This window comes from Nerophis ophidion, linkage group LG07 (assembly GCF_033978795.1).
Source record: "Nerophis ophidion isolate RoL-2023_Sa linkage group LG07, RoL_Noph_v1.0, whole genome shotgun sequence".
NCBI classification, from domain to species: domain Eukaryota; kingdom Metazoa; phylum Chordata; class Actinopteri; order Syngnathiformes; family Syngnathidae; genus Nerophis; species Nerophis ophidion.
In genome coordinates, this window is record NC_084617.1 from 5101448 (window position 1) to 5115196 (window position 13749).

The 13749-nt window shown below is 39.3% G+C and overlaps 1 protein-coding gene across 1 annotated transcript in view; it reads right to left on the reverse strand.

The window, feature by feature from the left end:
• The window catches only part of col5a3a (collagen, type V, alpha 3a), a 266668-nt gene that overhangs the window by 229382 nt on the left and 23537 nt on the right, over window positions 1–13749 (reverse strand). The window contains exons 2-3 of the mRNA XM_061905224.1: window positions 6099–6266; window positions 2784–2997 (exon numbers count right to left, since the gene is read on the reverse strand). Coding sequence (XP_061761208.1) covers window positions 2784–2997; window positions 6099–6222 — 338 coding nt within the window. The 5' untranslated portion in view covers window positions 6223–6266. The remainder of the gene's footprint in view (window positions 1–2783; window positions 2998–6098; window positions 6267–13749) is intronic.

Sequence of the window (13749 nt, forward strand, 5' to 3'; positions counted from 1 at the left end):
CTTTTCCTATTTGTTCTAGAAGACACGACATCCACAGTTTCCCCCAAAAATTTGAAATGTGGACTCAGCAGACCACAGAATCCTTTTTTACACTTTGCATCAGTCCATCTTAGAGGAGCTCGGGCCAAGCGAAGCCGGCGGCGTTTCTGGGTGTTGTTGATAAATGGCTTTGGCTTTGTATATAGAATAGAATAGAACAGAATAGAATAGAATGAACTTTGTTGTCATTATATTTGCATATAACGAGATTAAAGACTCCAACTTAAGGTGCGGTAGTGGGAACAAATATGGGGTGAAATAAATTATATAAGAGGTAAACACTAACAATTGAAATTAACAGACTACTATCCAATAAAAATAATAAGCAATTCTGTACAATATACACAACACTATATAAGTACAACATACAAATACTGTACAATATACAGAGCAATAATAGAGTTTTGACTTGCACTTACAGATGTAGCAACAAACTGTAGTTCCTGAGCACATGTGGTGATATCCTTTACACGGTTATGTCGCTTTTTGATGCAGTGCCGCTTGAGGGTTTGGATGGTCACGGGCATCCAATGTGGGTTTTCGGCCTTGCCGCCTACAGATTCTCTGAACCTTTTGATGATATTACATACCGCAGATGGTGAAACACCTAAATTCCCAAACGTGGCTTGGCATTGTCTTACTGAAATAAGCAGGGGCGTCCACAAAAAAGAAGTTGCTCGGATGGCAGCATATGTTGCTCCAAAACCGGAATGTACCTTTCAGCATTAATGGTGCCTTCACAGATGTGGAAGTTACCCATGCCTTGGGCCACTAATACACCCCCATACCATCACACATGCTGACTTTTCAACTTACAACAATCCGGATGGTTCTTTTCCTATTTATTCTAGAAGACGCGACGTCCACATTTTCCCCCAAAAATTTGAAATGTGGACTCGTCAGACCACAGAATCCTTTTTTACACTTTGCATCAGTCCATCTTAGAGGAGCTCGGGCCAAGCGAATCCGGCGGCGTTTCTGGGTGTTGTTGATAAATGGCTTTGGCTTTGTATATAGAATAGAATAGAATAGAATAGAATGAACTTTATTGTCATTATATTTGCATATAACGAGATTAAAGACTCCAACTTAAGGTGCGGTAGTGGGAACAAATATGGGGTGAAATAAATTATATAAGAGGTAAACACTAACAATTGAAATTAACAGACTACTATCCAATAAAAATAATAAGCAATTCTGTACAATATACAAAACACTATACAAGTACAAAATACAAATACTGTACAATATACAGAGCAATATTAGAGTTTTGACTTGCACTTACAGATATAGTAGCAAACTGTAGTTCCTGAGGACATGTGGTGATATCCTTTACACGCTGATGCTGCTTTTTGATAGAGTACTGCCTGAGGGATCGGATTGTCCCGGGCATTCAATGTTGGTTTTCGGCCTTGCCGCCTACAGATTCTCTGAACCTTTTGATGATATTACATACCGCAGATGGTGAAATCCCTAAATTCCCAAACGTGGCTTGGCATTGTCTTACTGAAATAAGCAGGGGCGTCCACAAAAAAGACGTTGCCCGGATGGCAACATATGTAGCTCCAAAAGCTGTATGTACCTTTCAGCATTAATGGTGCCTTCACAGATGTGTAAGTTACCCATGCCTTGGGCACTAATGCACCCCCATACCATCACACATGCTGGCTTTTCAACTTTGTGCGTGGAACAATCTGGATGGTTCTATTCCTCTTTGTTTGACACGATGTCCATAGTTTCCAACAACAATTTGAAATGTGGACTCGTCAGACCACAGAAAAAGTTTTCCACTTTGCCTCAGTCCATCTTGGATGAGCTCGGGCCCAGCAAAGCCGGCGGCGTTTCTGGGTGTTGTTGATAAATGGCTGTGGCTTTGCATAGTAGAGTTTTAACTTGCACTTACAGATGTAGCGTTAAAGTGTAGTTACTGACAGTGGTTTTTTGAAGTGTTCTTGAGCCCGTTTGGTGATATCCTTTACACACTGATGTCGCTTTTTGAGGCAGTACCACCAGAGGGAACGAGGGTCTGTAATAAAATCGCTTACGTGCAGTGATTTCTCCAGACTCTCTGAACCTTTTGATGATATCACGGAGTGTAGATGGTGTAATCCCTAAATTCCTTCCAAAAGCTGATTGAGAAATGTTGTTCCTAAACAATTTGCTCAGACATTTGTCGACAAAATGGTGACCCTCGCCCCTGAGAATTTCACGGAAGCTCTTTTTATACCCAATCATGGTATATCACCTGTTCCCAATTAGCCTGTCCACCTGTGGGATGTTCCAAATAAGGGTTTGATGAGCATTCCCCAACTTTCTCAGTCTTTTTTGCCACTTGTGCCAGCTTTTTTGAAACACATCAACTTCCAAATGAGCTAATATTTGCAAGAAAAAATAAGTTTTCCGGTTTGAACGTTAAATATCTTGTCTTTACAGTCTTTTCAATTGAAAATAAGTTGAAAAGGATTAACAAATCGTTGTATTCGGTTTTTGCTTACCATTTTAAACGGGACAACTTCACCGGTTTTGGGTTTTTGTTCATTAAATACCATTTGTTGCCACCTTCTGCCTTGTTCTTGTCAGAGTACTCTCTGCCGACTGCAGATTATGCAGTAAGGAGAAGTCTAAGAAAATTATTTTCATATTTTTAAGACACTATTAAAATGAAGCCCAAATCTAAGCTTCATGGTTGGTGCCGTAACCATGACAACAACCGGCTGGAACCGAGGGACAAAGAAAAGACCCACCCTCCATCAGACAGGTCTACACCCTTGAAGGTGGGGTACAAGTCGGGTGAGGGGTGCCTGGTCTGGTCCTTCAACAGAAAAACGGGCGAAGGGCCCACTTCAAGTCCCAGCTGCTGCACCCCCTGCTCGTCGTAGACCGACAGCAGGAAGAACTGCAAACCCTTTTGGGCGCGCAGGGTGGCCATCAAGGAGAACTCTGCAGGGAATTTGGAATCTGGATAGAAGAGAAAAGAAAAGATGCTCGTTTAGCGTATTTTCCGCATCATAGGGCTCACTGCCGGTGAGCGGGACTAGTCAGGTCTATTTTCATGGACTGGACTCTCACTATTGTGTTAGATCCATTATGGACTGGACTCTCACACTATTGTGTTAGATCCACTATAGACTGAACTCTCACACTATTAAGTTAGATCCACTATGGACTGGACTCTCACACTATTATGTTAGATCCACTATGGACTGGACTGTCAAAATATTAAGTTAGATCCACTATGGACTGGACTCTCACTATTATGTTAGATCCACTATGGACTCGACTCTCACTATTATGTTAGATCCACTATGGACTGGACTCTCACTATTATGTTAGGTCCACTATGGACTGGACTCTCAATATTATGTTAGATCTACAATGGACTGGACTCTCACTATTATGTTAGATCCACTATGGACTGAACTCTCACACTATTATGTTAGATCCACTATGGACTGGACTCTCACACTATTGTGTTAGATCCACTATGGACTGTACTCTCACTATTATGTTAGATCCACTATGGACTGTACTCTCACTATTATGTTAGATCCACTATGGACTGGACTCTCACTATTATGTTAGATCCACTATGGACTGGACTCACACTATTATGCTAGATCCACTATGGACTGGACTCTCACTATTATGTTAGATCCACTATGGACTGGACTCTCACACTATTATGTTAGATCCACTATAGACTGGATTCTCACTATTATGTTAGATCCACTATGGACTGGACTCTCACTATTATGATGGATCCACTATGGACTGGACTATCACACTTTTATGTTAGATCCACTATAGACCGGACTTTCACAATATTATGTTAGATCCACTATGGACTGGACTATCACACTATTATGTTAGATCCACTATGGACTGGACTATCACACTATTATGTTAGATCCATTATGGACTGGACTCTCACACCATTATGTTAGATCCACTATGGACTGGACTCTCACTATTATGTTAGATCCACTATAGACTGGACTTTCACAATATTATGTTAGATCCACTATGGACTGGACTATCACACTATTATGTTAGATCCACTATGGACTGGACTCTCTCACTATTATGTTAGATCCACTATGGACTGGACTCTCACTAGTATGTTAGTTCCACTATGGACTGGACTCTCACTATTATGTTAGATCTACAATGGACTGGACTCTCACTATTATGTTAGATCCACTATGGACTGGACTCTCACTATTATGTCAGATCCACTATGGACTGGACTCTCACACTATTGTGTTGGATCCACTATGTACTGGACTCTCACTATTATGTTAGATCCACTATGGACTGGACTCTCACTATTATGTTAGATCCACTATGGACTGGACTTTCACTATTATGTTAGATCTACAATGGACTGGACTTGCACTATTATTCTAGATCCACTATGGACTGGACTTTCACTATTATGTTAGATCCACGATGGACTGGACTCTCACACTATTATGTTAGATCCACTATGGACTGGACTCTCACTATTATGTAAGATCCACTATGGACTGGACTCTCACTATTATGTAAGATCCACTATAGACTGGACTCTCATTATTGTGTTAAATCCACTATGGACTGGAGTCTCACTCTATTATGTTGGATCCACTATGGACTGGACTCTCATTATGTTAGATCCAGTATGGACTGGACTCTCACAATTATGTTAGATTTACTATGGACTGGACTCTCACACTATTATTCTAGATCCACTATGGACTGGACTCTCACTATTATTTTAGATCCACTATGGACTGGACTCTCACTGTTATATGTTAGATCCACTATGGACTGGACTCTCACACAATTACGTTAGATCCACAATGGACTGGACTCTCACTATTATGTTAGATCCACTATGGACTGGACTCTCACTATTACGTTAGATCCACTATGAACTGGACTCTCACTATCATGTTACGTCCACTATGGACTGGACTCTCACACTATTATGCTAGATCCACTATGGACTGGACTCTCACTATTATGTTAGATCCACTATGGACTGGACTCTCACTATTATGTTAGATCTACAATGGACTGGACTCTCACACTATTATGTTAGATCCACTATGGACTGGACTCTCACAGAATTATGTTAGATCCACTATGGACTGGACTCTCACTATTATGTTAGATCCACTATGGACTGGACTCTCACAGAATTATGTTAGATCCACTATGGACTGGACTCTCACTATTATGTTAGATCCACAATGGACTGGACTCTCACTATTATGTTAGATCCACTATGGACTGGACTCTCACTATTATGTTGGATCCACTATGGACTCGACTCTCACTATTATGTTAGATCCACTATGGACTGGACTCTCACTATTATGTTAGATCCACTATGGACTGGACTCTCACTATTATGTTAGATCCACTATGGACTGGACTCTCACTATTATGTTAGATCCACTATGAACTGGACTCTCACTATTATGTTAGATCCACTATGGACTGGACTCTCACTATCATGATGGATCCACTATGGACTGGACTCTCACTATTATGTTGGCTCCACTATGGACTGAACTCTCACTATTATGTTAGATCCACTATGGACTGGACTCTCACTATTATGTTAGATCCACTATGGACTGGACTCTCTCACTATTATGTTAGATCCACTATGGACTGGACTCTCACTATTATGTTAGATCCACTATGGACTGGACTCTCACTATTATGTTAGATCCACTATGGACTGGACGCTCACACTATTATGTTAGATCCACTATGGACTGGACTCTCACTATTATGTTAGATCCACTATGGACTGGACTCTCACTATCGGACTCTCAGTGTAGGTCATATTGCACAGTAGAGTATGGGGTGAATTAATTTTATTCTAAGTTTGAGTTGAAGATGCTGACAGTTCTGGGAAAGAAGCTGTCTCTGAGCCTCTTTGTTTGTATGTAAAATAGCTTCGAGGTCGGCAAGCACAACCAGAATCATGGTGGGTTATAAGGCGCTCTTTATATTTGGTCATTTGTAGTTGATACAAAATTGAAGAAACAACAGGAATTGAGTACCAGGGAAAAGCTGCTTGGTGGGAGCGCTGAGTTGAATCTTCCGGTCTATCTTGAAGGCCTGCCGGGTTCCCTCCGATCCCGTCCGGCTGCTGCAGAGACCGGGATGCACGGACACGCCCTCCATCTTCTCCGATAGCTCCAGCACTTGCAGAAGGTCAATGGAATGAGCTGGAATTGAAAAAAATAAATAAACAAGACAATAATGTTATCTCTCTGCTCAGCACTGGAATGGATGTGAACTTCTGGCAGGTGCGGCCGTCCCACTTTTAGTCGTTAAACTCCACCGGCCTTCTTCTTAAGTGCCGCTTCTCGCTTCTAACGGGCGGGATTTAGTGTGGCTCTTAAAAAGGCTTCCTGCTTCCTAGGAGACGTAATAAAGGGAATCTTCCTGGGAGATGTGACGACATTATTATGGCGGGGAAGGTTTCATTGCAGCCCACCTGGCAGCTGCACACTTAAGTGACATCAGGTGACAGTCACACCAGGTGGAGTTAGTTCTCTACCTTCATGTTCACGCACTCTAAGCCAGGGGTCACCAACGCGGTCGCCCGCTGGCCTGTTCTAAAAATAGCTCAAATAGCAGCACTTACCAGTGAGCCGCCGCTAATTTTTAAATTGTATTTATTTACTAGCGAGCTGGTCTCGCTTTGCTGGACATTTTTAATTCTAAGAGAGACAAAACTCAAATAGAATTTGAAAATCCAAGAAAATATTTTAAAGACTTCACTTGTTTGAATAAATTCATTTTTTTTTTTTTACTTTGCTTCTTATAACTTTCAGAAAGACAATTTTAGAGAAAAAAAACAACCTTAAAAATGATTTTAGGATTTTTAAACACATATACCTTTTTACCTTTTAAATTCCTTCTTCTTCTTTCCTGACAATTTAAATCAATGTTCAAGTATTTTTATTTTTTTTAATTATAAAGAATAATAAATACGTTTTAATTGAATTCTTCATTTTAGCTTCTGTTTTTTCAACTTAGAATATTTGTAAAATATTTCTTCAAACTTATGATTAAAATTCCCCAAAAATATTCCGGCAAATCTAGAAAATCTTTAGAATCAAATTTAAATCTTATTTCAAAGTCTTTTGAATTTCTTTTAAAAATTTTGTTCTGGAAAATCTAGAAAAAAAAATATTATTTTTCTTTGTTAGAAATATAGCTTGGTCCAATTTGTTATATATTCTAACAAAATGCAGATTGGATTTTAACCTATTTAAAACATGTCATCAAAATTTTAAAATTAATCTTAATCAGGAAAAATTACTAATGATGTCCCATAAATTCTTTTTTAATTTTTTTCAAAAAGATTCGAATTAGCTAGTTTTTCTCTTCTTTTTTTTTTGGTTGAATTTTGAATTTTAAAGAGTCGAAATTGAAGATGAACTATGTTTTACAATTTGATTTAAATTTTTTTCGTATTTTCTCCCCTTTTAAACTGTTCAATTAAGTGTTTTTTATCACCATTTATTCTCTACAAAAAACCTTCTGTAAAAGGAAAAAAATGTACGACGGAATGACAGACAAAATACCCATTTTATATATATATATATATATATATATATATATATATATATATATATATATATATATATATATATATATATATATATATATATATAGATGTATTTATTAAAGGTAAATTGAGCAAATTGGCTATTTCTGGCAATTTATTTAAGTGTGTATCAAACTGGTAGCCCTTCGCATTAATCAGTACCCAAGAAGTAGCTCTTGTTTTCAAAAAGGTTGGTGACCCCTGCTCTAAACGCCGTTAACACAGCTTGCTCGTCAAGATGACAACGAGATATTATTCATTCACTTTCATAAAAAAATGTTGTCAAATGCTTCCCGGTCCCGTTTCAGACAGAAATTACAGGGAGACAGAAAAAGGTGAGAAACAGGTAAACATTGCGAAAGGGGGGTTAGGAGTCGAGTAAAAAAAATATTCAGTCAAAGGCTGGACTCCATGATTGAGGCCAAGGGGGAAAAAAACCTCACAGCCATAGCACACATAAACAAGTTACATAGAATCAACAAAACTTGCAACAGAGGGGATGGAGTGGGAGGCTGCTGTATAAGCGCTACTCATCTTATTTGCTTTGATTAAAAAAATAAAACAAAATTTAAAAAAATCCTGTTCTGTCTTCCTTACCTTCTTACCTTACTGCATTTGTGTGTGAAGTTCATGCACTCGTTTTTTTAAATAATTAAATAAACAAACTGTCTATGATCCCTTGTGTTTTGTGGGTGGGGGTTGAGTAAAAAAAAAAAATTCAGTCTAAGGCTGGATTCCAAGGAGGGGGTCCGGATTGAGGCCAAGTGGAAAAAAACCTCACAACTATAGCGCACATAAACAAGTTTCATAGAATTAACTAAACTTGCAACAGAGGGGAGGGAGTGGGAGCTACGACCCGGCTACTGCTGTATGAGTGCCGCTCAGCTTATTTACTTTGATTAAAAAAATAAAATAAAATGAAAAAAATCCTCTTCTGCTACATTACAGGTAGACAGAAAAAGGTGAGAAACAGGCAAACATTGGGAAGGGTTGATGGGGGCGGGGGAGTAAAAAAAATATTAATTCAAAAAGGGGTGCAGACCGAGGCCAAGGGAAAAAAACCTCACAACTACTGTATAGCGCACATAAACAAATTATATAGAATCAACAAAACTTGCAACAGAGGGGATGGAGTGGGAGCTACGGAGGCCGGCTGCTGCTGTGTAAGCGCTAATCATCTTATTTGCTTATTTGCAAACTGTCTATGATCACCTCTGTTTTGTCTGGAAGTCCAATTTAGAAAAGTAGTTAATATTTGATATACTGTATAATAATCCACATTCATTCATTCATTCAGCAGATATGGAATTTATCTGTCCGTCCATATTTTGATTGGCGTGTGTGAATAACAAATTTAGACAAAAAAACATGTCCTGGGGCAGGTGTATCGAATTTTTCGGACCACTAATACAAACATTTGGACATTTTAAGGTGAAATTATTGCAACTTAACCTATTTTTGTTTTTATTTTTTAAAAAATCTACTCATAAAATGCATAAAATAATTGTGTAATTGTCCGGCTTGTCCCTGACAGCTTGGCCATGTTTTAGTTTTTCCTCTGCATTTGTCTTTGTTTCCTTTCAGCGCTCTTATTTTGTCCGTTTCCTGTTTGTCTCCCCAGCTGTGGCTGATTGGCACCTGGCCACACCTGGTGTCAATCAGCCAGCGACTATCTTAAACTGCCTTCCCCTCCAGTCAGTGCAGGATTATTGTCACCACTACCTGTCAATGTCATTAATACTTATAGTTGTGAAATGAATTGTGAATTATATTTATATAGCGCTTTTTCTCTAGTGACTCAAAGCGCTTTTACATAGTGAAACCCAATATCTAAGTTACATTCAAACCAGTGTGGGTGGCACTGGGAGCAGGTGGGTAAAGTGTCTTGCCCGAGGACACAACAGCAGCGACTAGGTCGGCAGAAGCGGGAATTGAACCTGCAACCCTCAAGTTGCTGGCACGGCCACTCTACCAACCGAGCTATACCGCCCCACATCGTCTTTTTTTTTCTTTTTTTCTAGTCCTTCACTCTCACTCTCCTCATCCCCGAATCTTTCATCCTCGCTCAAATTAATGGGGAAATCGTCGCTTTCTCGGTCCGAATCGCTCTTGCTGCCGGTGGCCATGATTGTGTCCACTTCTGTTCACTCTGCTCATGCCATAGTTCCTTCGTGTCACAGTAAGTTTTTTTGTTTCTTGTCCACAGTTAGCCTTTGTGCTGGTTTTTGTTCATAGCCAAGTTTGTTCTCCGCCTTGTGCGCGCCTTTTGTTTGTTCCTGTTTTAGTGTTGAATTAAATCATGTTTACCTGCACGATGCCTGCCGCCTTCTCTGCATCTTGGGGTTGGTCACAAACCCAACCGGATAGTAATAATAGTATTCACTGTTAGAAGCGGCCCTCTGGGGCCAAACAAAACTGCCATGTGGCCCTTGGTGAAAAGGACCCTGACACTTGTGGCATAAAGTGTTTATGCCAGGGGCCGGCCTTGTAAAAGTTACAGTAATAGTCACAGTAATAGTTACAGTAATAGTTACAGTAAGTGAGACAATGTACTACAGTCCACAATGTGTTGAAAAGGTCAAATCCTCGTACATTATGGGATTTTTTTTTTTTAAATATTGACGGCATATTGCGCAAAAGGGTGAAATTATTGTATAAATATAATAACTCCGACGGGACGGCCAGCTTTAGAATAGAAATATTTCACTGCGAACATGACAGCCTGTCAGGCCTCGTGTGAATAATATCCTGTTGCCTAAAGGAAAACATGTTCCTTCTACATGAGACATGTTTAAGGTTAAAACGAGGGGCGGGGGAGAAATACTTTAGGGACTAGCATGAATTTCGACCATGGGAGTGAAAAAAAAAGAACGTGCTTTCACACCCGAGTGCAATGTTGAAAGAGTCGTATTGGACCACAAATACGAAAAGCCGCAAAAGATGTTAAGTCTTTATAAGTCTTATATAAGTGTTATAATGAAGGCAACACATGATGTAAGTGTCTATATTAGCTATATTAGCCTACTATCAAAATGACTTTAAAAGTATTATATAAGTGTTATAATGAAGGCAACACATGATGTAAGTGTCTATATTAGCCTACTATCAAAATGACTTTAAAAGTCCTATATAAGTGTTATAATGAAGACAACACATGATGTAAGTGTCTATATTAGCCTACTATCAAAATTACTTTAAAAGTCTTATATAAGTGTTATAATGAAAGCAACACATGATGTAAGTGTCTATATTAGCCTACTATCAAAATGACTTTAAAAGTCTTATATAAGTGTTATAATGAAGGCAACACGTGATGTAAGTGTCTATATTAGCCTACTATCAGAATGACTTTATAAGTCTTATATAAGAGTTATAATCAAGAGAACACATGATGTAAGTGTCTATATTAGCTTACTATCAACATAACTTTAAAAGTCTTATATAAGTGTTATAATGAAGACAACACATGATGTAAGTGTTTATATTAGCCTACTATCAACATGACTTTAAAAGTCTTATATAAGTGTTAAAAATGAAAACAACACATGATGTAAGTGTCTATATTAGCCTACTATCAAAATTACTTTAAAAGTGTTATATCAGAGTTATAATCAAGACAACACATGATATAAGTGTCTATATTAGCCTACTATCAAAATTACTTTAAAAGTGTTTTATAAGTGTTATAATAAAGGCAACACATGATGTCAGTGTCTATATTAGCTTACTATCAAAATGACTTTATAAGTCTTATATAAGAGTTATAATCAAGACAACACATGATATAAGTGTCTATATTAGCCTACTATCAACATGACTTCAAAAGTCTTATGTAAGTGTTATAATGAAGACAACACATGATGTAAGTTTCTATATTACCCTACTATAAATATGACTTTAAAAGTCTTATATAAGTGTTATAATGAAGACAACACATGATGTAAGTGTCTATATTAGCCTACTATCAAAATGACTTTAAAAGTCTTATATAAGTGTTATAATGAAGGCAACACATGATGTAAGTGTCTATATTAGCCTACTATCAAAATGACTTTATAAGTCTTATATAAGTGTTATAATGAAGACCACACATGATGTAAGTGTCTATATTAGCCTACTATCAACATGACTTTAAAAGTCCTATATAAGTGTTATAATGAAGACAACACATGATGTAAGTGTCTATATTAGCCTACTATCAAAATGACTTTATAAGTCTTGTATAAGAGTTATAATCAAGACAACACATGATGTAAGTGTCTATATTAGCCTACTATCAAAATGACTTTAAAAGTCTTATATAAGTGTTAAAAATGAAGACAACACACGATGTAAGTGTCTATATTAGCCTACTATCAAAATGACTTTAAAAGTCTTATATAAGTGTTATAATGAAGGCAACACATGATGTAAGTGTCTATATTAGCTTACTATCAAAATGACTTTAAAAGTCTTATATAAGTGTTAAAAATGAAGACAACACACGATGTAAGTGTCTATATTAGCCTACTATCAAAATGACTTTAAAAGTCTTATATAAGTGTTATAATGAAGGCAACACATGATGTAAGTGTCTATATTAGCCTACTATCAAAATGACTTTATAAGTCTTATATAAGAGTTATAATCAAGACAACACACGATGTAAGTGTCTATATTAGCCTACTATCAAAATGACTTTAAAAGTCTTATATAAGTGTTAAAAATGAAGACAACACATGATGTAAGTGTCTATATTAGTCTACTATCAAAATTACTTTAAAAAATTTAAAACATCGGGCCTTAATTCGCCCAGGTCCGCCCTGAAGACTGAGCAGAATGGTTTGCAAACGACATCCAAAGGTCAGCAGAGAACATGGGAAGAAGCTGAAACTTTACAGTACGTGATAAATAACACGTGTATTTGTGTTTTTTTTTTTTTTACTCCGTTTGACTTGACAAACATACCACCGTCGGAGGGGAAATGGACATCCCCGGGCCAGCCCCGGTGAGTCACACACGGACATAATGTGCTCTCTTGTCTTTTCCATCACACACACAAAAACAAAACAGCATGTCACGGAAAACATCCCGGCGTGAGTCACACCACCTACACACCCAGCACACCACTTACACACCCAGCACACCACCTACACACCCAGCACACCACCTACACACCCAGCACACCACCTACACACACAGCACATCACCTACACACCCAGCACACCACCTAGACACCCAGCACACCACCTACACACCCAGCACACCACCTACACACCCAGCACACTACCAACACAAACAGCACACCACCTACACACACAGCACGCCACCTACACACCCAGCACACCACCTACACACACAGCACACCACCTACACACACAGCACACCACCTACACACCCAGCACACCACTTACACACACAGCACACTACTTACACACCCAGCACACCACCTACACACCCAGCACACTACCAACACACACAGCACACCACCTACACACCCAGCACACCACCTACACACCCAGCACACCACTTACACACCCAGCACACCACCTACACACCCAGCACACCACCTACACACCCAGCAAACCACCTACACACCCAGCACACCACTTACACACACAGCACACCACCTACACACCCAGCACACCACCTACACACACAGCACACCACCTACACACACAGCACACCACCTACACACACAGCACACCACCTACACACACAGCACACCACCTACACACACAGCACACTACCAACACACACAGCACACCACCTACACACCCAGCACACCACCTACACACCCAGCACACCACTTACACACCCAGCACACCACCTACACACCCAGCACACCACCTACACACCCAGCACACCACATACACACCCAGCACACCACTTACACACACAGCACACCACCTACACACACAGCACACTACCTACACACACAGCACACCACCTCCACACCCAGCACACCACTTACACACCCAGCACACCACTTACACACACAGCACACCACATACACACATAGCACACCACCTACACACACAGCACACCACCTACACACCCAGCACACCACCTACACACCCAGCACACCACCTCCACACCCAGCACACCACCTA